General features: G+C 37.9%; 1 protein-coding gene across 1 annotated transcript in view; it reads right to left on the reverse strand.

Moving 5' to 3' along the window:
- GALK2 (galactokinase 2) overlaps positions 1-27,723 on the reverse strand; it is a 52,919-nt gene that overhangs the window by 17,992 nt on the left and 7,204 nt on the right. Inside the window, exons 4-8 of the mRNA XM_068958678.1 lie at positions 24,197-24,287; positions 21,086-21,232; positions 8,443-8,541; positions 5,598-5,750; positions 346-556 (exon numbers count right to left, since the gene is read on the reverse strand). Coding sequence (XP_068814779.1) covers positions 346-556; positions 5,598-5,750; positions 8,443-8,541; positions 21,086-21,232; positions 24,197-24,287 — 701 coding nt within the window. The remainder of the gene's footprint in view (positions 1-345; positions 557-5,597; positions 5,751-8,442; positions 8,542-21,085; positions 21,233-24,196; positions 24,288-27,723) is intronic.

Raw genomic sequence — 27,723 nt, forward strand, 5'->3', positions numbered from 1 at the left:
TGGTTTTGTTAGAACTATGGTTTAAAAGAAAGTCTAGCTTACATTTTTTTCCCTAGAATAAAGCTTGGGTTATTTGAAGATGATTCCAGAACAGTACAGGCTAATGTAAAGTAGTAAGTGATCTGCTGTTTCTACCATTTTATAAACAATTTAATCAAAATCAGCTTCACTCTATTTTAGGTTAAAGGTTAGAATGAAAATCATAATATCAGTTCTTTCACTTGCCCTCTAAGATTCTGGGCAACTACTCTGGCAAGACTTCCATGTGCTTTACTTATTAATATATAACCATTTTATCTAATACAGATATTGTAAACTAAAGAACATTATTTCATATACACTTACCATCTTGTGTGTTTTGACTAAGGATCTGAGTGCGGAGCTCCTCCAGGCTAATTCCCAGGCATTTACAAATTTCCTCTGTGCTGTAAGGCTCAGGGTGAAATACCTCCTCGACAATGGTCAGCATTTCCTCTAGGCTAACTGCTAGCTTGACTTGCACATCTTGGAGTTTCAGTATTTTTTTCCAGTCCAAGCCTTTTGACTTTGAGAGAAGCTAAAATTCAAAAAAAAAAAAAAACACTAACAAAAAAACAGATAATACTTTGCCTTCTAGTTTTAAACTAACATTAATTCGTCCATAAGCAGCTTTAAGACTCATTTGCTCTTTTCACTTCTTGACTGGGAACCATCAAAAAACAATTTCTATCAGTTCATAGCAGATACCCAGTATGTTTATTTATAAAAGGTCTGTGAATGAAAGATTCCCCCTGCCCAGGTTAGACATTCTCTGTAAAAACCCTACTGGCATTATTTGTTTAGATATCAGATCAACGATCCTCCCTTTTCCACAGAAGTTACTACCTCAAACAACTGCTATCATTTTCAAGCTGCATTCAGACAGCTCCATATACATATGCCATAACACTGTAACACTAAAAATCTCCAAGAAGTCTGTTTCTGTACTGTTAGAATTGGCTCTAAGGTTAGACCTTTCCCAGACGCTCCTGGAGTTCTCTGATGAAGTTGAGCGCTTGAGGTTGTGGTTACAACCTAACTTTGTCATAACAGCCCGAAAAATATGAAAGTAGACGTAAGATTTATAATGGAAAATTAACTGGAATCTTTCTCAATCCCTAGTCGTTAGGGTATTCTAAGTAAGAGCATTATTTTCACATCTAATTGAAAGAAAGTGTTCAGCCTTACAAGAAGGTTACGATGGGTTAGTCAGAATCGGCTCTGTTCCTACATGATTATCATTATTCTAATTAGCTATAAATAGATATAGATACAGGTTTTTTTAGATCCAACAGGGATGTCATGCTTTAAATCTTTGTGATGCTTTGGCAATTGTCAGTAGTTATTTTAACATGCGAGAGTCCTTAAAGGAGAAACGTCAGAGAGGCTTTTCTGTAGGTCACTGAAATGCGATGATGTTCTCCTATGCCTAATGAAAATAGCTCAGGGCAAAGTAGAGCAGCTTTCCTCATGTTTTCATGAGGTGGAATATTTCTGATGTTATAAATGATAGGGGATTATTAAGTGGTCATTGTGGGATCCTACTAATGACACACCACCTTTAATTCAGATAGACTACAACAGTGTTAAAAGACAGATTAGCAGGACACGCCAAGGTAATTTTACTGGATTTATGAGTACATGACATACCTCCAATTTTGCACCACTTACATTGAGATTAAAGCTTCCAAAAATGCCAGATCAGGCTGCATGCTTGCAGAGTGTTTAAAGCAGTGCAGAAAGACCAAGGAAAGAAATCCTGTTTCCATTCGAATCAGTGGAGATTCTCTCATCAATAGGGCCAAGATTTCACCCAGTGTGTTTTGTTACTCTTTTCAACACAGATTTTGAACCAGAAGTGTTTGAAATCATTTAGGCCTCCATTCAGTAAAGCTATCTACTATGTGTTTAACTTCTTAGGTTAAAAAATTCATGGGATTTGCATACATGCCTGAAAAGTATTTGCTTTGTTTTGTGCAAAGTTACAGCATGAAACCGGTCGCTCAAACAGGAGGACATCTGCTACCCAGGTATCTGCTGCAGGTTTTACCCTGCTGCTCTCCTCCAACAGGACTTTGCAGGGGCTTTTCTAGTTTTGCTGTATTGCAGTATAGAAAAACTAACCACTTTTGGTGCCATCTAGTGCCTTGTTAAGGTTTATGTGAAACTTAGTAGAGCAGAACAAACACAATCCAATCAAAAGTCTCATCATAGGACTCTGCTGCTATCTAAAACACAGTTTTGTATGTTCAGTGGTAGAGAAAGAAGCAACACAGTTTAGTGGCTAATGTAGAAATCAGAGTTAGAAAATTTTCAGGTAAAACACTGATTAGGTCACTTCTGGCCTGGTTTTCACAGGCTCTGACTATCTAGAATGCCACAGCTTTAATCTAACTGTATTTATTTAATCTAATCTAAGTATTGACCAATTAGAATAACAATTATTGCTTCATATAGTTTATTTTAAATATTCAATGTCTTGTATGTGATTGGTGCACACTTGTGACATGATCTTAAATCTTCTGTCTCAAGGTGCTAAACGAATGGAAATTTTTTTCCCCATAATTTAATCCTGATGTTCAGCAACGCCTAGACTTTATTACCAGAAACTAAAAGGAGCTTAGAACTTAGAAAAAAATCATATAATGCTCTATAAGTCAACAAAAATCTGTGCACTTTTTTAATAAGTAATCCCTTGCTAGAAAAAGTTGTCATATGTATTCTCACATCAATTCCCATTTCTGTTCTTGAAGAGAAGTGTCCTCCTTCAGACGAGCTGCCCACCCTGGTGTTTCACAGATGAAATGTTCTAAACGGAAACTGACCCCTTCAGACCAGTGGGCAGGGGGCCGTTTGTTTTGGGTTTCTTTGGTTTTTTTTTTTTTCTTGAAAGTTTTATATCGCTTACAGCAATTCTAACATTGGGAAAAATGTTAAGGGCAAACAGAAGAGTTTTAAAAAAATCTAGCTGCAGCAACTCGAATTATAATGGACACAGAACAGAAATCGGAAAAAATCCCATCTATTAAGTGTACAAAAGTATTCCCAATACTGATCCCACAGTTGGATATTTTCCTGATGATCTCTGACTAGATGGATTAAAGATGTGGACATTATCCAGCTGGCTCTTAACTGCCAGGATATAGCATCTCTAGCCTTTACTGTTCAACACAGGCACAGTGGAGCACTGTAAGTAATTGCAAGAGTAAAACATACTCAGTACATGATGGGACAAACATAAATAAAAGAAAGCCTGACTAGGAGTAAGTGTAGGAATACTTAGCCCTTACATAGCAACATCACTTTCTTGTACTTTACTTTTCTATAATGCCATCTCAGCATCTTTCCACATTTAACAGACGCTAGCTGATTTTATGGCATCCCAGTTTGCAGACGTTCTTGGCACCGCTCTGTAGCTGAAAGTGAAGTGAAACACACGCTACGAAGCATGGAGAGAGCTCGGCACTCACTAATGCTCACATTCACCCTGCAGCACCTACCGCGCGAGTCTTCCAAAATACAAAGGACATGTTAATTTCCCTTGGAATTGTGAGTGCTCTGCAGGCCCTGAGAAAGATAATTGTGAGGATAATCAAGAGCTCACTTGCTGTAAGACACAGCGACATCAAAATGTTCTGCACTGATGCCAGCAGGGATATGTTGTGTTGGTCTCTTTACTGACATGGAGCTTTCTGCAAAGATAGAGCATGAAATACTAGAATGGACTAAAGCAGGAGAGGAAGAAAGTCTATCCAAAGGCACTTACTGATAAGAATTTCCTTTAAAGCATTATGGTGAGGCCCAGCATGTTATTTCATATTTGCATTACCTTAACTGTGCTTTAAAAACTTCCCTGCTTCCACTTACATACCTGCCCTCTTTCACCCCATTGCAACCTGTTCCTAAAGACAGGCTTTTCCTGGCTCAACATATTTTTTGTGTGTGCAGCTTTTCCAGCTGGGTAGCCTATGTTTAAAAATAGACAGGTGTATGTTAGTCTCCTTAAAATCACGCATCTGCTAAAGGTACTTTTTCAGAGATTGCATCACAGCTAATGTGAGCGTAAAAAATCATCCTTCCTCACCACCCTTTGCAGTTTACTACGCATGACCAATAATTTAAAGCAATTTAGAAAACTGTGATGTAAGTCACAAAATCTGGTATACAGAACAATATTTTAAAAGGCCTTACAACCTAACACATTTATTGTCAGGGTTTGCCTTTTAAAATAGATCACATGTGAAGGTGTCTCTTATGTAAAATAATTTCCAAAAAAACCTCTTCCTAAAAGAGCTAGTCAGTCAACTAACTGTCCTAAATTAGAGGTTTTTCAGATATGCCAGAACCTACACATAGAGGTCCTTACCTTAATTCCACTGAAGGTCTAAGAATCTTGTGTTAACTTTAATGACAACAGCTTTAACTATGGGCATTGGTGCTATTATTTTTACCATATCTTACACACTACTACAATGCAGCCATGTTCTTCATACTTGTGTTTACAGCCCACTTTAAAAGTCTAGCTTCTTTAAAAAGTTCTAGCTTCTTCTTAAAAAGTTTGGCTTCTTTAGCTTCCCTCCTGGAAAACCACTCCGACCACCACATTTTGAATTGTTTGGTCAATATCTGATAAACTCTTCGAATCTCTTTTTTAGCATAAACTATGATAATTTTTCACAAAATTGTTATGTCGGCACATGCTCAAAGTACTTCTGAGTATTGCTCAGATTTGGACCTGAATGTCTTGTGGCAAAGACTTTCACAGTGCAATTTTTAAAACTTTTGTCAGAACTTTGTGACCCAAATTCTATTCTGTCACAGACCACTCCGTTAGCGATAGTTGCAGTGAACTGGTGTACTTACTCCTCACTTTAATCAAACAAAGAATAATCCTCTGTATTTCTACAACAGGCTACAATCAAACCCTGTATCTACATATTCCTAAATGTATGGTCTACTACATCCAGAATTACAGTGGAACTTGGATTTGTCCTGTTCAGATTGCATGTATTTTAGAGATAGTTGCAAGCTGTAACCTGGCAGCACAACCTAAATGTTTAGCTTTAAGTCAAGCCTCTTCAAACTTCATGCTAACATACATGCTGCTATTCACCCTTCCAGTAATATTTCCAGGCTTCTAATTAGTGGCTTTGATGTCCTCTAAATCCTGCAAAATACACATCTATTACCATATATACATATAAACATGTGACCACACTGGTTGCTTTCCATTATTTGTCATTATTCAGCTTTAATTAGAAACAGTCTATTTTATTAAGTGAGAATATTTTTTGCTGAAAAATAGACATATTTCCTCCATTCAAATATAATACCAAATAAATTAAATAGAACTGAATCACAGAACCGTCTATATAAGGGCACAGTCTTTATACGACCGTTAAACCCTGCAGGAGTTCTGGTGCCGCGCAGACGGCGGTGTCTGGTTCTGAAAAGAAAAAGGCTACTTAAAGTAGCACCTAGCCAGGTGTTAAAGTAAATAGACGTGATTGGTCAGAAGTGGGGAAAAGGACATATTTACATGAAGGTTTCATTAGAGTTTGACAAAAGCCATACATTACCTTTGTAGCCAGACGACACTCCATTACCCTAATATTGTAATGAGAAGTTGCTGCTTTATTCATTTCAACACAACTGTTAGCAATAACAAACGCTGCTCCACTTGGAAGTCTAACATCAGTTGCCCTCAGAGGACTGAACTCTATCAACTTGGCCTATTGGAAGAAAAATGAATGGTTAGTTTTAATTTACTACCAGCTAACAGTGCACTTAGTTCTATAAATCAAATGCAAATTTGCATGTTTTTTCTCTAGAGAATCCAGGGACAGTTAATGAAGGAAACTGACATGAAACAGCGAGAAAAGAGGTTTAACCTCACTGGCCAAGTTACATACACATTTCAAACCTTTTCCTTGTAGCGGGGTTTTAAAATGTTTCCATTAAGTCTTTGGGCTTTTTTCAGAGTTTCACAGAACCCCACCCAACCTATTTTTCTTGCCTGTTTTAAGGCTTGCTTTGATCTACAGAAAAGTACAGACCTGGCTGAAGCTGATGTGCGTGCTAGTAGAAACAAGGGGCTTCACATTCCCTGCCATCCAGCAATGCCCATCTCCTCCTTAGTTTTCTGATTTCCCATTAAACCAAGAAGATTCAGTTCACTGAAGCATGGAATATTACCCAAATTTTAGAAATGACTGGATACAGTTATGTTACATACAGATAATCAGAGAAATGGAATAAAACTATATATAAAAATGTAGTTACTGTCTCCCTCTCCTGAGATAACATTTTCTTGCCTCACAGTGCCTTACACAGGCTGTGTGTTTCCAACATTTTGTGACCTTTTCATGGAATAAGCTAGGAATCCATTAATTAAATATTTCAGGATGTAATGTAATCAAGAGATTAAATTCACATCTGGATTTTCATTGGGATAAGTTGTAAATCATGTGCCCTCCTTTGGCTCTTCAGAGTAGTCTGTAATTCTGCAAGCAGGGATGTCTTACTGGTTTTGGCATTGTTCACCCCCAGAGAGTTCCTTAAGCAGCTAGAGTGCTAAATAAACAATGACAAATCTGCTTGTACATTATGTACAGCGTGTGTGTTACTCCCTGCCACTGAGATTCTGGACCACCTCACAAAACTGCTATCAAGACAGAGAAGCTTGCTTACATTTAAATATACCCTTTAAGAACGGCTACGTTAGATCAGAATGTATCACTAAGCTGGGCCAATGTCCTGTTTCTGACAGTTGCCATAAATGGATATTTAGAGAGGGTATGAAAATAAGATATATAGAAAGTGGTCTTCCTAATATATTCTTCCTTCTTCTCATAAGTGGAGAGTATAGTGGTTATGCTTACACTGGAAGACACATCAGACTATTATGTTTAATAGCCACAAATAGGCTAATATTCTATATGTATCCAAGAAGGTTCTTTCTGGACCCTTTTAAAACTTTTAGCTTCTACAATGTACTGCATTTCTCAATTTAACAATTAATGTTTTGAAAAAACAAACTTCCTCTTGTTTGTTGTTAACAAGCTGCCTGTTAATGTCATTGTTTCTATTAGTTCTTCGGTTATGAAAAACAGTGAATTCCCAATTTACCTTCTCTTACCCGTTCAGGATTTTACAGAACTCCAAAATATCACCCTCAAAGATGTTTGTTTTCTGAGCTGAGGAGTCTTAAATTATTCAGTCAGTACTCATAAAAAATACCTTAGATCAACCTCAGAGTCCTTCTCTGTACTCTTCTAGTTCTAGTATAATTTTCTGAAACGGGGGCCTGAAACTGCATTCAGATGCAAGCACACCGAGGCGAGGATGTTTTCTATTTTGTTTGCCATTTCTTTTCTAATCTTCCCTAATATTCTCTTTGCCTTTTTGACCACCACCTCGAAGTCACAGAAAAGCCTCTACTTGCATAATTCTCTTTAGCACTGGTGTAGCTTTTTGTTTACTACTAACAGTATAAAGTGTGAAGGAAAGTGTAGAGCGGGTACAGGTGATGCTGTGAAATTGAAAATATGTCTGTCTCATGGTGGAAATAAATGTATCCAGTGTAATTCTAGGAAATAGCTTATTTTCTGTAAACACTCATCTAAGATATGGCATGAGGCACTTAAACCATGGAGATATAAAATTATTTCAGATAAACTATAAACAAAATAAAGGTTTTTCCTGAAAGGCCACATTAATTTTAATAAGCGCATTTTGACAGGTTTTAGGTTGGAACACTGGACCTTGAGGTCCTGTGCCTCTTCTGGGAGCAGTGGATGGATTCCATTGTAAATTCCACAGCGAGTACTCATGCGTAACTTGGCAGGTCCTATAGATCACTGCCAATCCACCTTCTGCCACCACGTTTAAGACAGCTAAATACCTTTTACATCAGAACCCAGCCACAGAATTGTCTGGAATTAGCAAAACTGGGAAAAGAAATCTCCATTGTTTTTGTAACTGGACCTGGCAAAACTTCCTAGAAATGTTTGGTTATAAGACGTTTCAAGAAAGCATTTTTGTAATTATTATCCCATTTGCACTGAATACAAGACATACCGACTATTCAGATTTCATTATATGGGAAACATTCTAAGTTCAGTGATAAATTAGCCAAGCAACATGGAAGCTCATGCTCTTCCAGAACACACCTTTCCCCATGTTTTTTATATTCTCCTCTCTTCTATTTCTCATTTCCATCATCTTAGTTCTTCAAACCTGTCATACTCAATTGGACACACGTTCTTACACACAGTTCTTGTTTCACTTGCATAGAAACAATTCTTATACTGCTTGCTAAGGTATTCCTATTTCTAGGAATACCTGCTAGATACATATGAAAATACTGTTTGTTTACATTAATTAACACTGTTAGTTTAGATTACAGATTAGAGATCCACATACAGTTCCTTCTTCTGCCAGAAAAGATATTGACTGGTCCATTCCTCCACCTTCGGTGCCAACATAACGTTCACTCTTCGCACAAATTTCTGCAAGTTCCACCTGAGAAAACATTAAATGTGAACCTTCAGCCAAGATAAAACATTCTACTTTCACTTTGCTTTGATATGAACTACTGAGAAAATGAAGGAGAGAATGGTAGAGCTCTGAGACCACTGCTTACTGCACACTAAGTGTTATAAGTTGGTATCAACCAGGATGCCACATGGCCCCTTTTTTCCTTTTGCTCTTAACGAAAAGAGAACGAATTATTCGGCCTCTGCTGGTCCCATCATAGTCCAGTGCTCTTCACGTTATCCTAATTTAGATGCTCTGCCCTAGCCGTTCTCCTCCTCATCTTCATCATTCATCTCACCCCCCCTCCATCCTAATAGGCAATATTTTGTTGATTTATTAGTTGAATGTATCATCTATGTATGCATCTAGGGAGCTTACAGAATGACGGCAAGTTATTGCATTATACTGTACTAATGCACTGGCTCTGTAATCAGAAATTAGGTATGAGTTAGGTATTTACAGGTTTCTCCCTGTAAATATTCCAATTGGTGGTGCCTGTCATTTCTCCTTGGGATGCAGTACTTTTAGCTTACATTGTTTATCTGACATGATTTGCAATTATATGTGATTCACATTCTTTTGTGACATTTTAGGCATAGCTTAGTGCATTCCAATACCTGCAGGTCAGAGGATAATATGGGTGTGTGGAATATCAGTATTAAAATTGTCAAAAATAATAAATACAGGAAAGCTTTCAGCCATCATGCCAAGTCAAACTAAACACCAGAGAAGTCTTGGAGAACAGCTGAAGAACATAGACTCATTCAAAAGGAAAGCATCTGTGTCCATCAACTATGGCACCCACCAGTTCATTTAGGTATTCAACCACAGGACAGCTGTGAAAAGGACATCAGAAAAGCAACAGCCCATTTTTCAGTCTGGTAGCAATGTCAGAGTCCGATTCCCCACTAAGGATTCATCACATGACTTACAACAAGCTAACCAGCAAAGCGGGGACATTAACCAGCACCCAACTGTAAAACACAGCAGACAGAAGCAGTAAATCACCACGCTGAGAGGGAGGTATGTGCAGTGCGCCTGCCTGCCCGCTCGCTCCATTTCTGTAATGATATCACAGACAAATTGGTAAAATTGGTGCTCAGATCAATGTAATCAGGCTGAACCGCTTGCAGATTCACGAGCAACCAATTTACTTGGCCCACAGTGCCGTAATGATCAATAAACGGTTGATAGGAGAGAGCTGTCAAACGAACATTAACAAAGTTACTCCAAAACTACGCAGGCTGGACCTCTTTTGAATCAAACATCAAGGGAGTCCAGACTGTCATCAGACACCCGTGCTGGTGTTTCTAGTTAAGCAGATCACTTATACAGCTGAAGCAAGGGTTTGTCCACCTTATACAGATGCTCTACAGGGGTAAATGACTGCTTAGGAGAATAAGATCATTAATGAGAGAACACGGAGCGTACAACCAGCAAAGATACTCTCCTTTTCAGCACTGCTTTTCTTTTGTGTGTTTTAAAGATGAGCAGAAATAGACATAATGCTGCTTCTATTTTCTTGAGAAAGTACAGAAAGGTCACATATTTCGATTTTATTTCTTTTTAATAAAAGTGATCTTCCAGTAGCTGACTTCTGTTGAAGGCTGAGTTTATCAAGACTTGTTTTTACTCTCATTGGAGAACTGCGGAGTCCCACCTCTGGTTTGCACCTTAGATCTCTTCCCCTCCATCAAAGAAAGTATAATATCTAATTTTCATGTGTCCCTAATTCACTAAAAATTTGAAATAATCTTGAATGAAATGCTATCACATAGGACTCACATACAAATGTAACATTGCTTTTTTTTTTTTTCCATTTAATGATAAAATATGTAGCAACAGTTCTATAGAAAAAGAAGAACAATCCTCCACGCACGCAGCAGTTTCTAGATGCTCCCTCCTTTCCGCATGTGAAGGCATGTCTATTTACAAACATCTTTTGCTGGGATGTGGAAATGCAGGCATGTGTCAGCCAGTTCTACAAACCTGCCCTTTGCCCCTCTGAGAACCAAGCAATAGCACATCCCTAATTTTTGCAGCCTTTGGCAGGAGACATCAGACTGGGGTTCATAAATATTATTCACTGGCAGCAACAGAAACTTCTCCACATAGGCTCATATAACAACACTGGCGGAAAAGACTGTGTAAGTGGTTCATGCACATTTAAGTAGGAGATGTGGCTTTGCAAAGCTGGCCTGAAGTGTAGCTCCTGAGGTACTCTTACTGTCTGTTCCAGTCTTGGGTACAGCTGCCTGAGGTATTGCGTTTCATTTGCAATTGCCAGATAAAGCTTTGCAAAACTCAGAAAGTAAGCTTATTTCACCCTTCACTTAGTCTGGCTGCATGTCATCTCCGTATACAAATCAGCTACCACTTGATTGCTCAAATCGTTTAGACTTTATGAGCCTGGGCTTATTAAATAAATATCAGGAGGAGTCTTGCAGAGGAGGAATGTTAACAATTAGGACAGTGCCACTCCTCTGTCCCTTTACGTGGTCTAGTGAATTGTGCCTGCTTAAGCACGGGGCCTTGCTTCGTCCCAGCTCAGCAGCTGTCCAGCTGCGTACGCTGGGCTCACAGCGCTGTTTGAGCTTGAGCAACTTTTGTTTTGAAACTCAGCAAGGATTGGCAGGACCACCAAGCAGTAACTGGCAAGGGTTGAGAAGAACCCTCTCCACAAGACAGCCCAAGGCATCCCTGAAACATTATTTGGTTTCTAATTTAAACAGGCCCTTGCTGACACAGGCTGGCCTTCTAATACTAGGACGAGAAGCATGTGAATGGAGGGGAAATCATCATCTGTATAGAAAGCAGTTTCTACTTACTAATGAAACAAATGGGCAAACGTTTGCTTTTTTCCTAAAACTAATGAGAGGACAGAGTTCAGAGGAACTGAACTGTAATATTGGAAACTAGAGTGAAGACTAAATTGGAGAGCCTGGAGTACATATTCGATACTTGGAAAAGAATAGTCATATGACTGAAACTGTGAACTGAACGTCAGGAGGTCTGGGCTCAATTTCTGGCTCTGCATTAAGTTTCTTGTGAAACAGGGAAAGTCCCTTTAACTCATTATGGCTTCATTTTCTCAATAAAATGAGGAGCATCTCTCCCCTCCTGGTAGTTAGTAATTACTACATGGGATGTTTAGATGATAATGCTATAAATGTGTGACTTCATCACTAGAAACAAAAAAGGCAGATTTTCCTAAACCAGATCTCCAACTTAAGGCTTCTACATAACAGAGCTCTCAGGAAAAAACTTGCTAGAACTGTGTAATAAAAGGAAACCTCTTCTGCCCGTCTCAGAGCAATGCCTTGCTTCCGTTCCACTTGCAACACTTAGAAGGGCAGGGACGGTTTAAATCATCCGTTATTTGTCTCTCACTATACAGTATGTCTCACCTGTAGAAACGAAGAGCTTGCCAGCTCCCAGATTTGACTGCACAATGTGACAATATCTCAACTGTATGTCTGAACAATGCCTAGGCATGCACCATCCTCCTTCTCCTGGCTGCACCCTTACTTCTGCAGGAAAGTAACTCAGAGCATTCTCATAGGCACATTCGGGGGAGCTGCACCCCAGGATACACCCAGGATACACTGCAGCATGACCTTCCAGGCAGACAGTTTAGATGCAACCCAAACACTCCTCCGAAGGGCTTAAACTTCAACTATTATGCGTATAAAATAAACACTGTCACCCCTATTGAGTTCTGCAGCAGCACCAAAAGGTGCTCAATAGGCATTACGGTAGAGCTAGGTGAAAGCAGACATCTGTACTTCACAAAACATTATGTGAAATACCGAGGAAAGAATAAACCACACATAGACCACACGTTCATTCTGTATATTCTGATCCATACAAGAGTTCGCTCCTTAGAGCTAACCACAAAATGGAACTAGCTCTATATGCCTGAGACTCATCAGAATGGTTTTCCCATCCCTAAAGTTTTATTTCAAAAATATTAACAATCATAATTTAAGTCTTCATAGTATTTTACAAATAGACTTTACAACATTCCTATAAGGCTGCTGTTAATTTCAACTTACAGACAGCGCAGATGCTTACATGACTTGTTCAAAGCCATGCCAATCAGTCACAAAGCTGAAATGGGAATTCAAAAATCTCCCTATTTCCAGTATTCTGGATTATTACTCTAAAGAATATGGTCTCAGGGAGTCTTTGCAGGATGGGTTTAAAATCTTTCCAAGATGATAGTAAAGAAAACTGGAACAAAAACATTCTAAAATCAAAGTACAAATGGTTCTGAACAGAAGCATTATAACTCTAGAAGAAAAAATGACTTCATTAAACAGATGAATCAAAAATTTCCTTCTCCCAACTGTGATCCACATATGCTAAAGCGCTCTGATTTCTGTATTATTGTTCCAGGAAAGTTGTTCCAACAGGGCTGGCTAAATCAGGCCATCATTTCTGAATATCTATCATGCAGCCAGTAAGTCCTAAGCTGTCATCTACACCAAGTATTAAGCAAGCCATGTGACGTTTTTAATGTAATAATTAAAAAAGTAAAGCTCAAACAACATCAGGAGATATTTCCTTTAATCTCATCTTTCAAACAAAAAACCCCAGCCAAGAAGAAAAGCCTATATAATGCCCATGAGTAAGTAAGGGGTTGTCAGTTAGCTAAAATTCATTAGAAGACTTCGGTCAGAATAAAAATATAGAACATACTAATTTAAAAGCAGCCTTAGTGGGTCAGACCAAAAGTCCAGCTAGCTCTGTGTCTTCTATTCGAAAGTGGCCTCCTAGTATGAGAGCAGGGCCAAGTATAGATGACACTTCCCCAGAACACTCTCAGATTCCAACTGTTTTTCCATAAAGAGTTTACTGAGCTGAATGTGAATTCTGCACATGTAGTAACCTGTAACAGATTTTTTTGTATATGAACTTGCCAAACTCCCCTTAAACCCATTCAATATTTTTGCATTTAGAACATCCAGAAACAAGGAATTCTACAACTTGCTGAGTAATGAACCATCTCCTTTTGTCCACTTTGAACATGCACCTGACCAGCTTCATCTGATGCCCACTGGCTCTTTTAATACAAGGGACAATGAACAATTGACTCCTATCTACCCCATCAATTACAGTTGTGATTTTATGGACCTCCACCATCTTCAAGCACATTTCTCCAAAGACTTTTATGGAGGCCATTCCATACCTTTGATCCTGCATGTGGCTTTAACTGTCTCGGTTTGTGAGAGAGGGCAGGGGCAGACCTATGGCTCTCCTTAGACTGAGACAATTTCACTGTATCTTCTACCACTTTTATGTGGCAAATGAGCCACATCATAAAATGTCTGTTATTAGCACTGACATAGGCATATGGTAATACAACATCAACCAATTCAAAACTACTGTTCCACCTCTCTCACTGAGGTGACCATCCTGACACCATAGTCAAAAAGAGAGCTTATGTGACCATGCATCAGCCATTTCTGTGCAAAGCTCCCTTGCTCAAGCATGCTTTGCAATGAAATGGCTGAAGCATACTGTTCCCTACAGACCTGCAGTGAGGTCTGTAACCGTGACTGGTAATAAGCAGGGAAGCTGAGATGGAAACAAATATCTAAAATTAGTCTAACAATGCCTTAGCTATTTTGTAAAATTGGTCTGGTTAGGCTCTGAAAGCGTGAGAGGGACAAGCATAACATGATGGCGGTAGTAGCTGGTAGGTGAGTTAAACCTTCAAGTCTCCCTGCTGATCTGTCAAGAAATGTTAAATATTGCAGCTTTCAAATGCCAGACCCGATGCGATGTATACAAATGCAAGTAGCACTTTTATATCTCTTGGCAAGTACAGATGTCAGATTGGCAATGCTTGAGTGGGGGATGTTTAGTATCAGTGAGTTACACGACACAGCAAGTTTAAAGTTTTTCTGGTTATTTATCCAACAAAAAAGTATAACACATCAAATGAGAATATCCTTAATTAAAGCTATACAAAGCAACATCATTAGGAACAGAATCTTAGTGTATACAATTCACTCACTTGCACAATAAGGCATATTAAAAGCATTAAGAAATATATATGAAGTAATAATCTATTTAAAGAAGCTGCCGTCTCTTAGGGACTTCAAAACTATACTCTTATGTTTCAGACAACTTTGGAACATTTGGAAAAAGCTAAAACAACAAACGATATACTAAACTTGTATCTTTCTCGTGCTATTCCTTCCCTCTTTTTTCAGAGACTTAATTCTAAATTCTGCTCAGAATTAATGTATCCTATTGCAAGAGGCAGTGCTTACTCATTTGTGTGCCGAGCAACTGGCCCCCAAGTCCAGACCCAGGCTAGCCTTTGATCTTACAGCTCTACTAACTACCTCTGCTTTTTCTTTGAAACTATTTAAGGTTCTTCCTGATAAGGAGCAAGTCAATCTTGGGTTACAAAGAAAGAAATTACTACCACTTAAAACTGTTTTATCTTTGAGCTACAAGATTTCCTACCCAGCATGCAGAAAGTCTAACCTGGGAAATCATATTAGTGGAGATATAATTTAGTCTGACAAAGAAGTGTTGCGATTTCTTATTATTAGTTGCCTTATGTGTAGTTATTCTAGATAGAGAGATTTCTTGTAATGAGAGCTCATCAATAGCTCTGCCTCAGGTTACCTTGTTTGTTTTTTTTAATGGAAAAGTGGGTTTTCAGTAAAATGATACTTTTTACTAGTGTGTATTTTTCTTTTGAAAATTTACTTTTCAATATGAAACACCTAAAATTCATGTTTTGATTTTCAGTTGAGTATTTTTAGTCCTTCAAAAATGTTGAAAGACAGGTAAAAGAATATTTTTCTGACTATCTCCAGGCATAATTCAGTAATGTATTAGGTTTGCGCCATTTATGTTCTTACACCCTGATATTTCTGCAGCATGATTAAATTATGAACCATCCAGTACAGCTCATTTGAGTCTCTGTTTACTGATCATTTATTTTGGTTTCTTTCAGTTTAATGTAATGTATAATGAACACCAAGGCCCAAGTGTACAAAGGTATTTAAGATAGCTAATGCATAATGAAAGGGAACAAATCACCTACTCACAAAACCTGTTTACACCTTTGATCATCTACCTACAAAAATCTTCCTAAAAATAGAAGCCTACTAATATAAAAACCTCCTAAATAATTATCTGAGTGAGAACAGATAAGGGCGTTTGAACTTTAACAGTCCTATTGCTCACAAAGAGGCCAAGAGCCAACTACTCTGATTTTTACTCAGTGCGATGGGTCTGGACAGTATGTAAACTGTGGCAGAATTTGTCCCTATATAACTGTCACTGTCAATATGTTCCGTATCAGTGATCAATCCCTTTCAATCTCACGTAGACCTTGAAAGAAGTAAACTCGTGTAAGATTAAACCCCTTAAAAGAGCAAGACAATCAGTGAGTAGGAGACAGGCAAATATTTGTTAGTAAAACAGAATTAGTGTTGCTTAGTACTTTTTTGGAACAGTTTACCCTACATTACCCAGAAATTTGATATATACAGACCCAGAATGATGGCAACCAAAATAAAGGAGCCTTATCTATAAAATGATAGTATTAAATTACATCTACGTCAGTGGTTTTATATAAGTTAATTTCAGCCGGTTAAATGTGCTAGATTTTTCTAGCTATGACAATGCATGAAAACTTAGAGCTGACCTTTAAAATCAAAAACAATATTTTTTCTGTTCTAAATTTTATTGTTCATGAAGGGAAGCTCCATGAAGAAAATACTTTCAATAAAATAAGTTATTTTTAGACTGTCATTTTCAGTGCTCCAAAAGTCTACTCAGCCTGCAAATTTGAGCAATTTCAGTATTTAAATATCTACAGAATTGCAGAATCAAAATATAGAGGAGCCCTGCAACTCCAGTTAGTCTCTCTGTGCCAATTCAGTAATGGTTCTCTAATGCACATTCATTACCATTTTGTCCATTTTAACTCGAAAAGTCGTACTCAATCTACCATTTCCTTGTAAAATAAAGACTGTTGGCCACTATACAGTCTATTTAGAACCTAGTGTAGATTTTCCATGAACTTCTACAGGGTTTGGTTCACAGCATATAGGACTGAAAATTGAAAAGACACATTTGCAGATAAAGATGAGTATATTGAGTTTTAGAGTAAAAAGAAAATATTCTCCATCACTTAAGGCATATTTAAAACCAAGTTAAATGTTTTTTTTTTCAATCCATGCGTGTGTGTATGTGTGTGCATATGTATATAAAACAATCACTTGTAAGAGATGAGCCACTATGTTTCATATATTAAGGTGTAAAATGATGCCTAATTTTTCAAGTTTTTTTTTTTTTTTTACCATCAGGAAGTGTCCTGATTTTTAATACCTGATCTTGACTAAGCTTTGATTACTGAAAATTACCATCTGCTTCCAGTTTGCATACAAAATCCCAATTAGCTAAATTCATATATGTTTTTCAAGGTAATTATGCTTATTTTTTTCAAAAGTGAGAAAATATTTGTCAGGTATTATCTGAATGTTCTTATAACCACAGCAATCTTAGCTTGACTTTGTCTGCGCTCTAACATACTCAAATAGAAAGTTATCAATTTGGTTGATGAGAGATTATGGCCTTTGATTACCATTGCTCCAAAGTGCTCTGTTTCCTCTTGATTACAAACACGCGTAGTCAAACTTAACAGCTTAGGTCCTTTTTTATAATTCTGTCAATCTTATTTTTTTCTCAGACTAAATAGACCTAAATATTATTTAACTTTCTACATTCAACATTTCACATTAAATCAAAAAAACTATATTTGGTTTTGCTCTAATTGTCCCAATCAGTAAGTATGTACAGAGCTCCCCAGCCTTAAGCAACAGAAGAAACGTTAGGGTCACTGAACAGACCTTAGTACCAAAAGATTTAACATTTGCAGAGCAACGCTGTCATCACATCTCTCAAGTAAATCTAGTTATTCAAAAGTACTACGTGATTTCCTGTACTCATTAATTCCTACCATGAAACACAACGCTGGGACAATTTAGAACATTGCTCTGCTTCCTTTGTAAAAAGTATCTTAACCGGATGAAAAGTTGTACAAAAGACTGATCTTGTAAGAAAATAAAAATATCCTTAACATAAAAAGCTAATACTGAGCACTGCTGTTCTCTAAGCAATGCCAACACAGTCGTAGATTGGTATCCTGTCCAGAGAAGAAAAAGGGATTCTTTTTAAACATCTCATTCTAAATTTTCCATCTTGTTATTTGAATACTATTGCACTGCTGCAACTGGTTAGCACTGCACGTCTGGCTGAATTGTCTTGGACTGGTATTTTCCCTAAACTATTGTGTATGTGTGAAATGGGTTTTTAAAAAAATACTGTATGCAAACTGAAACAATGCCCTATTGCAGACTGCTACACACAATAATTAGTGAGAGCATATTTTTTTCTGATTTTGTTTTCGACGTCAAAATGTGCTATTTTTAAAGTAAGCCACCATGAAATTCTATCTATGTTTTTACACCATTTTTCACTTTGTATTTTTCTTGCCTCTTAATCTCATAGACTCAAACTTCACACCGAACGTGTTATCACGTAAAAGTTCTAAATTTCAACACTTCTGCTCTACAGCTATTTTAAACTTACATTTATCAGGAAAAAGCACAAATACAACTCAAATATTCTAATAAAAATAGTTTCACAGTAACAAGACAGATAAATGTTCCATTCAGTAAAAGGTCAATTTTTCATAACTTTGGCTACAGAAGCCCTACCATTCAGCCAAATTTGATTCTAAAGCCAAAAGTTTCCTTGTCCTGCTTCTACAGACCATACTATTAACATTTTGCAAAGTCCATCAAATTAATGAGGGGCAAAAAGTCAATCTTTTCTCATAAAATTACTGAGACAGTCCACCTCAATCACCAGATATTTTATAAATATTACCACTTACAACTTTCGCAACTCTAAACATTCGGGGAAAAAAAAAAAAAAGTAGGAGAGAGGGAAAGCGGAATTTCTTCCTTAAAAATAAACAAACACCTAAATATCCAGAGCCTTAAAAATGCAAGCTCCTGGTTTGCTTTCTAGTAGGAAGGATCTGGAAAGCCCGTAGTTCTGGTCAGCTGAGAATTTCCTTGCCATGGGGGAGCTCCCAGCTGAGCAGCCAGCATTACTGGATCCTGCACAGATACCATTTGACACCAGCTCAGGATGCATTAGGAGCTAGAAAGAAGTGGCCAGAGCACATTTTATACTTCTGAGGTCTCACGTGCCTAGATTGCTCTAATTTATACTGAGGGCAACACTGCCTTATACATAACAGTTCTGCAAGGCTAAGCAGAAATCTAGTGCAACAGAGAACGTGGATTTAGCTAGATATAAAAGGTTTCTAAAGCTAAATCATAAATTAGCCCAGAACACTGGACTTCTTGTTTTTACTGTCCTGTAAGATTTGGGGAAAAGTAAAGCCTGGACGAAAGTAATCAGTCTTCAGAGCTGTCATCCTCTGCCTTATCCACAACCAGGTGTCTCAGTCTATGCAAGCACACAAAACCTCAGATATGTTCCTAACTCTGTATCTGTTGCCTATTGGGAATTCTCATCTGTACATTAATTGCTCACTTTTCATTTCAAGTGCAAAATACTTGGCTGCAGACAGCAGGATTTCTTGGCAACTATGCAGAGTTCTCTTTCTTGTGTTTGCCCAATTATATCCGAGACACAGGATTAACTGTCATCACATTTTCCAACCAGAAAGCTGGAGAGATTTGAGGTTGATTGAAGATGGCACATGAGGAGAAGGAAGAGACATTTGTTGGGGGTCTCTGTTTTCCTTTTGTTCCTCCACAAGTTTCTATAAAAACGTCAGAAGAAGTTTTGCACCTTTCTTTAGAACCGGTCTGGCATAATGCTGAACAGTACTCCCAGGCCATGTGCAAATTCAGCTTAAGACACAAACTGTAACGCTCATTTTCTGAAGAAAGTGGTACAGTCTTTCTTGGAATAATGAAAACTCGGCTTCTGGTTTTCCAGTTACAGATTTCTACTACCTAGCAAAATTTGGGCTTTCTAACCTCTGTGAGTTTTACTGATTTTGCAAACACCCAACTTCTCTCTGCATAGATGCACTGCAGTGACTTTGATCAGGAGTTCCCAAGTTCAGCTTATTTGGTTGCCACCATCAGAGACAGCGCTGACCTGTGATATGAGCCTCTATGCAGAAACAGGAGCTTCTTGACAGGCCCGGTACACATGCATGAAAAAGCACATGTCTGTCACCTCCAACCCTCTTATTGCAAAGTCTCACTCACCACAGTAGGATTCCCAACTCCATGCCTTCATCTGCAATGGAACTACACACCTCACCTTGCAAATTGGAGCCTCTGTTAAATGCCCAACCCTTTACTTACCTTACTCACCACACATCACACCAACACAAAGTAGGGTGACAGTGACTGCAGCCACATCCTCCTACCACAAAAGGCCAACCCCTCTAACCAACCATACTTCTTGCTGCCTTAACCCTGCTTGATACCTTCTTGAAGCAAGCATTGCAAGTTGTGCAAGGTGGGATGGAGCACCTTCTGCTGAGCAGAGCACTGCAGCTGGATAGAGAAGTAATAACTGATTACCAAAAACTTTCTGTGCAGAGCTCTTTACCTCATGGCTCAGATAAGTGCTTGTATGCAAGCAGAGTTAACAGCTGCCATCATCATGTAACACTTTAAATTGGTTTTGCACCACAATTCGGAAATGTCTGACTTACACAATAGGCACAAATATGCATAACAAGTCACATTTCAATCTGTTCTTTTCTCTTCCTGACAATGATCTAATTTAAGATCCTAGTGTCACTTAACCAGACACTTCTACTGGAGAGAACTTTATTGCCTCTATGGCACCTTCAAGGACCACGACCCCTCCAGAAATATTTAATACATGAGCCAAATTCTACTAACAGTTGTAATGGTAACAGGTTACATAGTTGGGGTTTATTTTAAAACAAATATTTGTTTAAAAAACTAAGGAATACATCTTGGATTGTAAATACGCTCATTCCGAAACCTGTGAAGAGTAAGGAGAGTCAGATGGAAAAATTTTACCTCTGCTTTCCACTGATTATATAATTTATCAAAAAACTTTTCCACAGGCCTACAACAGATGCTCCGCTGTTAGAGCCATGAAAAGTCATTCAGGGAGAGGGTAAAGGCCTCGGGGGTGTGGTCCACATGCTTTAGCACATATATCCTCAGTCCTGGCCTGCAGATAGCACATCTGGTCCAGGCATGGACCTGATGGTTGGCCAAAATACAGGCTTACAATAATGCTCTTTTTTCAGCTTTAATGTAAGCCTGTTTTCTTGCCAAATTCAAATCCTGCCAAAATTTGGCCAAAGATGTTTGCTCAATTGTGCAATATCTTAAGTTTATATCCAACAACTCTTTGCAAAAACAATTGTATCGTGTTTTTAATGTTTACAGACATTAACAATATTTAATTTTAAGTAGAATTTTACTGCTGACACTCTTTGTGTTTTACAGTAAATTACCTTAGAGAGGGTTTTTCCATTAGCTCTTAGTGTCACGAGTCCTGCACAACACACCAAAGCACTGGAGCTAGAGAGACCAGAACTTGGAGGGATGGTTCCATCTAGCAGACAATTCATTCCAGTTGGATTATTAAGACCAAAATGTTCCTAACAATGAAAAAATAAACAATCTCAGTTTCAAGTACAGACAGGCTCAGGCTTGCAATTATCTGATACTTAGAAAGAGAATCTTTCTGCTGAGTTCCTGGAACCAAGGACCTGCTTCTGGTGCCTCCAAAAAAAAGAGGAAAAAAAGTGAAATTTTCATTCTGTTCCTTAAGAACAAAGGCAGAGGTATGGCTTCAGCCAAAGGTATGTCTGCAGTTCCTGTATGCAAATGTACATGAGCTGACAGAGTATGTACCCCATGCACAACTCGGTATGAGCTAAATGCCCAAGAATTTACCAAGCTTCGTGGGTGGTTCTGCAGTACTGGCTCAGCTCTGAGCTGCCGCAGTGACAAAGAATATGACAATACCAGTGGTTACCAATCTTTTTATAGCCTACTTTTGCCTACTTTTCTCCTCCTCCTCAGCTCCTCACTTAATGTATCCTAAAGAGCTTGAGGTCTCCTTCATGTTTCACTTCTCACACTGACATGCCATATTAGGGAGCCATCTCAGGCTGATGGGAAACCAGTGGCCATGAAGCTGTGTTCAAAGCCAAATTCCCCCGTCACCTGAAGCACCCACAGGACTGGCACTGAGAAAACCGCAACGGTACTTGAAGGAAGGTATGCTCTAGGAGGCACAAAGACATACTTACCAGCAGTGAGGATATCTGTCCTATTATTTTTAGAATAAAGTTTGAAACATTTTTGCACACACAATAAATATCACAAATAATATATTTAATCCAGAAATCTTAAATCCTTGAGCACATATTCTTTTAATTAGTCTTTATTTGCTTTGCCTTTTCATTCACCATAACTTCAATATAAATTTCTCTCTTATGTTAGTTTGAAGTGGACATGCAGTGCTTATCAAAAAATCTTTGAACGTATGTGGGGGAATATGAATAGTTACATTCTGATTCAGATTTATACATCAATAAACTACGTAAAAATGTCAACAATCAGGAAAATGGTAATGTTGCTATACAAAAATGCCCACCTTCAAAAGATTTCTGCTATTTTTCCTGAAATAGCTTCAAACATAAATAACACCGGCAGAGGTCAACAAACACGAAGAGCCTCCTTTGACACCGTCTACCATTCTACCATCACTTCATATTATTTTAAATTTCCCTTTCTACAAATACAAGAGACTTTGTACCTGAAATACTAGTGCTGCCCATGCCCTTTTATGAAGAACACTAGATAGGCTTGTTCAAAAACAGAAAATGCTCGAGTAACCAGAAACTGATCCACAGTTTCTGGATTGTCTTGAATGTGAATCAGCTCGCAAACTTATCACGCGATGTTTAAATAGAAAACGTACTTCAGTTTCAAAAATGAAAATGGACTTTGCCAAGTTCTGCAATAGTTCTGTCCCAAAAGGATAGCATGTTCAACTTAATATAAACAGATTATCCTGCTGGACCCTCTGAGTACTTGTATTTCAGTGTTTCTTAAGTCTGTAACATTTATGCTTATTTTCTGCCAACATTAGAGTCTGGAAACCTGCTTTGCAAATTAACCTTCAAGTATAAAAACTTGTCTTTAGGAAACAAATCTCAGTGGCAGACTGCAAAATAAGTGAATTGGTCACGCTAGCCTTAATATAAGAAAGGATATATCATAAAGAAACATAATCTGTATCTGTACAGTCAATACAGTTTACATGCATGTTTTACTCAGTAATACCAAATTGAAAATACTCATTTTACAGCAGACAGGAGTCATTTATTGAGTCTATTACTAAAGACAGAAGGGCGGTCAGTTTTGGAAGTGTAGAGTGTAATAAAGTGATTTGTGGCACTGGTTGTTCCAAATACTGTTCAGAGGACATCAGTGCCAGGTATGAGGCTCGTTTTGACGGCTGTCTGCAGTGCTCATCTATTGGATCATCCTGTGGCATGACCTAGATGGTGTATCCAGAGGCAAGCTCCATGCACTTTAAAAGGCACATTTACCCACAACGTGGGATGGCTGTGGCGACCTCTTCCTTGCCTCACCATCCCTGTTTACCCCATCTGTCCTTCCAGAAATCTCACAGGACCAGTATCAGGTTGAGAAGATGCCGTGTTTTCTTCCTAGAAGGGCCATGAATCACCTGCAATGGACAAGTGAGATTTATAGGGAGCCTCAGCTCTGCGTTCCAGGCTGCCTCTCAGGACGATACGGACACAGAGCCCTCCCTTTCACGGGCCCTGCAGGCTCCAAGCCTCAGTCCAGAGCCAGGCTAGTTTGCAGAGGAGAAGATAAAGCTCAAATGAGCATACAGGAAAACGGCTGTCTGGTCAGTGCTCCAGCCCTTACCGTAAGCACGCCATTTCCTGCATAGCTCTACTCTTAACTCACTTGGGAAATTTTGAAAAACCCATTCAAATTCCACGCACCAAAAACCTGGATAAGTAACAATTCTTACTGGAATGTTCCTTCTGTACAATGTTTGTTTACTTTTTACATTTTCTTTTGCCTACCGCATGAGTCAGCTTTGCTCCGTTGCTGTGCGCTAGTTTCCAGCATCAATGGAAATTAACTATGTTTTTTAAAACATTTCCATAGGAGAGAAAGAACTAAGACAGGATCTTCACTTCCTGATAGCCAAGCCTCCAAACCCTTTTGAAAGCGAATATTTATTACCTGATTTTATTGGGAAGCATTCTTTTTAACTTTAAAATGCAGAAACGTCATTCTGATAATCAGTTTGATCATGACTTTACTAAGCAAGCAGATTATTTAGTATCATAATTTACGTAATAAATATAAAATGAACATAGTGCTCTGCAAATATTTTAAAACAAAATCAGTCACATCTCATTTTCAAATTTTAACATAAAAATACTTCACTCTAAAGTATGCCAAGGAAAGCTACAAAATGGAGGGGAATATTTTCAGGTTGAATAGACATGATGCTTGCCATATTTTACTTCTACATTAATTTCATAAGTTAAACGGATTTGGCTTACCTGAATGCCCTTCAGTCCGCAGAGAAAGTAGTTATGCCATAGAGGTTTGGTTTTGTTAATCTGAATGTTATTAGCACTAGCACTGAAATCCCTGCAAAAACAGAAATACCTTGAAGCTTTAACTTGTCAGTAAATTTATTCAGAAAAACATGGCTTATTACTGCCACCTGCTGATGAACAGAAACATTTCAATGTGACAATCACATTGTTTTCAGTGCAGTATTTATTAGTTCTTTTTCTACGGCTCTTCTTTATTAATCAATTATATAACAATTTTTTTAATAGAAGCATAACTTATAGATGAGCTTTGCTTAATTTATTAAACAAATTCAGAAACTACAATTGCCCCTTAGCATCCTTAATCAAGGTAGCACGTCTTCCATCACTTGTCTTTGTGCTTTCTTGAATCTCTCAGAGAAGTGAAAAATCTAAATAATCACACCTGTCACACTCAGAATAGAGATAAATATACTTCAAGCTTTCTTGTAATCCCTGCTCAGGAATTATTCATCTTCGTTACCTTTCGTCTGAACAGCAGTTCATTCAAATGTATGTTTTCATCTATCTTTTCAGGGTACAATTCAAATATAAGTTTACGTATTTCATCCAGGGTAATTCTGATAATGGTTTTCTTATTCTAACTTTATTTCAAAACGATAAAAACAATAAATCTGAATGTTCCTCAAGAAACTAATGCTACAGATATATGCTGTCAAAATAGGCATGGATGTGCAAAGGCCTCCGAGGGGCATGCATTAATCCCCAAGAAGTGCAGACTGTTTAGAAGCCTATACTATCACACTCCCAATAACTATTCCTAGCTGATGTCGATACAGCAGATGCCCAACCCAGAAAGAGCAAAGACACTGAGAATGTCAGGAAAAGCTAATGACAATTATTCAAACCTTGCAGGCCAAACTGCGCTTTAAAAGGCACAGTGTGCCGTGCGATGCGATATGAAAAGAGGCAGCTGCATTCCCCGGAAACGTGCAGGCCCAATGGGGAAAAAAAACTGACAGAATATTAAGGACGGAGACATTGGGCAACTTACAAGAGACTGGAATTTTTGCTTCTTATGCTAGTCTCACTCTCTACCTGTAAAACTACATAGGTTAGTGATGTGTCTTTTTTTGTTTTTATCCAAAATAGTAGTGCTAGTTAATACCTGTAATGAATACCAACGTGAAGGTGTCCTTATCAGTAAAGTACTGCCTTCCCTATTAAGGAACAGTTATACTAATATAAAGCATCTTTACAGTGATATCACTGTCTTCAGTTATGTCTGAAACCTTTACTTCATCCTGGTACAGTTAAAGGCTGCAATTTTTGTGATTATGCAAACCTAAAGTCTGATAACCAGAGTAAAACAGGGCCCACAATCCTGCCTCTTTATCTGGTCTAATGCTAGCTACACCATAGTGGGCTACCCCACTTGTACTGCCAGTCTAGAATCTACTGCTAGGTCAACATTACATGACAGACCTTATGCTTCAAACACCAACTTAGAACTACCATCTTTTCAGTCAGACGTTCAATGTCAGCATTCATTTCAATGCAGAATTATCAGAGATTGCTGTACAGTTTAATTTGCTGTCATTTCCATCTCTGCTGTTGAAAATAGTGCCACTTACGGGACATTATCAACAATGCCACATCAATGAATTACACAGAGTCAGTGCTGAGAAATTATTGGGTTTATAGAGCAACATAAAAGGGAGTACTGAGATTGCAATACAAGGAAAGTTGAGCAATACCAGTAAATTCTTCCAGTTTTGAGATTCATGAGTCTCTGGAACAATCTCCCAAAGGATAAAACAAAATCTTTCTGCTTATAACTTTTGAATACAATCGGAAAACAAAAAAACTGCTAAGAGAGAAAAGAAAATACTTTTCTAAAATCATGAAGAATAAAACAGTATTGTGTTTGCTTATGCTTGTTTTCTACAATACTCATAAATTATTACTGCAAAAAAGCAAGGATGATCAAAATCAATGTGTAAAAGCGACTAACAGGAGATGATTTTAAAGTCCTCTTTCCCTCCAAAAAGAGGTCTAGAATATTTCATCTGCATCCTTCTTTCTATACAATCAGACAAAGTAAATCCTAAATGAATAAGACGACACATACTGTGGTTACATTTGCTGGTTGCTCATGATAAAGGAAAATAATGACTTCTTAGAATGTATTTTGCTTGTTTCTGCAATCTTCTCACATACAGGAAAGGAAAGTTGGCTTTGAATTTGGCAGGTTTCACATGGACATAATTCATACAAACACAGGATGTGGGACTGGCAAGGTCCCTTGAATCCTTAAGTCTAGCTTTTTGTTATCACATTCAAGTTGTTATAAAAACCCATTACTAAGTGCCTAAACTTCATCTTAAATCAGTAAATCTTAAATCTTATCTTTGTTCCTCCTACTGGAAGGCAAGCAGTTTGATATAAGAACATTGTAATAAAATAGAATTAAAAATAAGGAAAAACATACCTGTAAGATAAAAATAGCCTGATACTGTCTTTTTCAGCCTTTTATTTTAAAAGACTGTTGGGAAAGCTTGCCCCATCTCCAATGCTAGATATAAGCATTCTAATTCACTTGGAAGATTAGAAGAGGCGAGGTTTTTTTCATACCTGAGGAGTATTTAATCCTTATTTTTGGGAGACCAATTTGGCTCTTGCTCACAGAACGTTATCGTCCTGTCACTCTGTCAGCTTATCTGTTTCAGTCCTGTTTGAGATTTTTTTAAAAAGACTTTCAGGTTGTGCCATGAGATGGAAAACCACTGATAACCACTATTGTCCTGTGGTATTTCTGAAGGTATTTTGAGAAGTATCTTGTCAGCTACTCTCTGTGCATGTGTTTCTCAATTACAAAGATTTTATGTGAAGGGGAGGTACCTGGAACTTCAAGAGGTTTCATCTTCTGAATAGTGTTTTAGCCCAAATAACACAAAAAAGCATCTAATCAATTCGGAAGATTTATGATGAAAAACACAATAGTGTTTTTTTGCGAACTGTTCTCTGTTCTGTTTTTCTGAAAAGTTAACATGAACTATCACGGTGGAAAAGGGCTATATAGCAGTTAACAAAACAAGAAAGAAATAGGAAATAGTGATTCTACAGAGGCTTATGGTTAGCCCTTGTTAGCCAAAGGTCTACATATATGCATTCACCACAGGCATAAATCTATCAGTGTAACAGACTGGGGAAAAAAAAGACACACTGTCAACAATTGTTTGTTATGTGGTATAACATCCAAAGTGTTGAAAAATATGTCTTTGTTTTGAAATTATGAGCATGTTTTAGCTTTGTTTTTAAGCAACAGTGTCTCAATGAAACAGAGATGCTGAATGCCATACTCTGAGAGCTCTTCTTGGTTTATGGTTTAAACCATATGTTTTCAAACTGAAACCAGGGCAGATATAAAAATGTAGTGACTGTGTGTTCAATTTGAATTCAAAGGCTGTAATTCTAGATTTGGAACTGATTCTAGAACTGTGCTTACTTCAGCAGAAGGTCATTTTGAT

Source organism: Struthio camelus, chromosome 12 (genome assembly GCF_040807025.1).
Source record: "Struthio camelus isolate bStrCam1 chromosome 12, bStrCam1.hap1, whole genome shotgun sequence".
NCBI classification, from domain to species: Eukaryota; Metazoa; Chordata; class Aves; order Struthioniformes; family Struthionidae; genus Struthio; species Struthio camelus.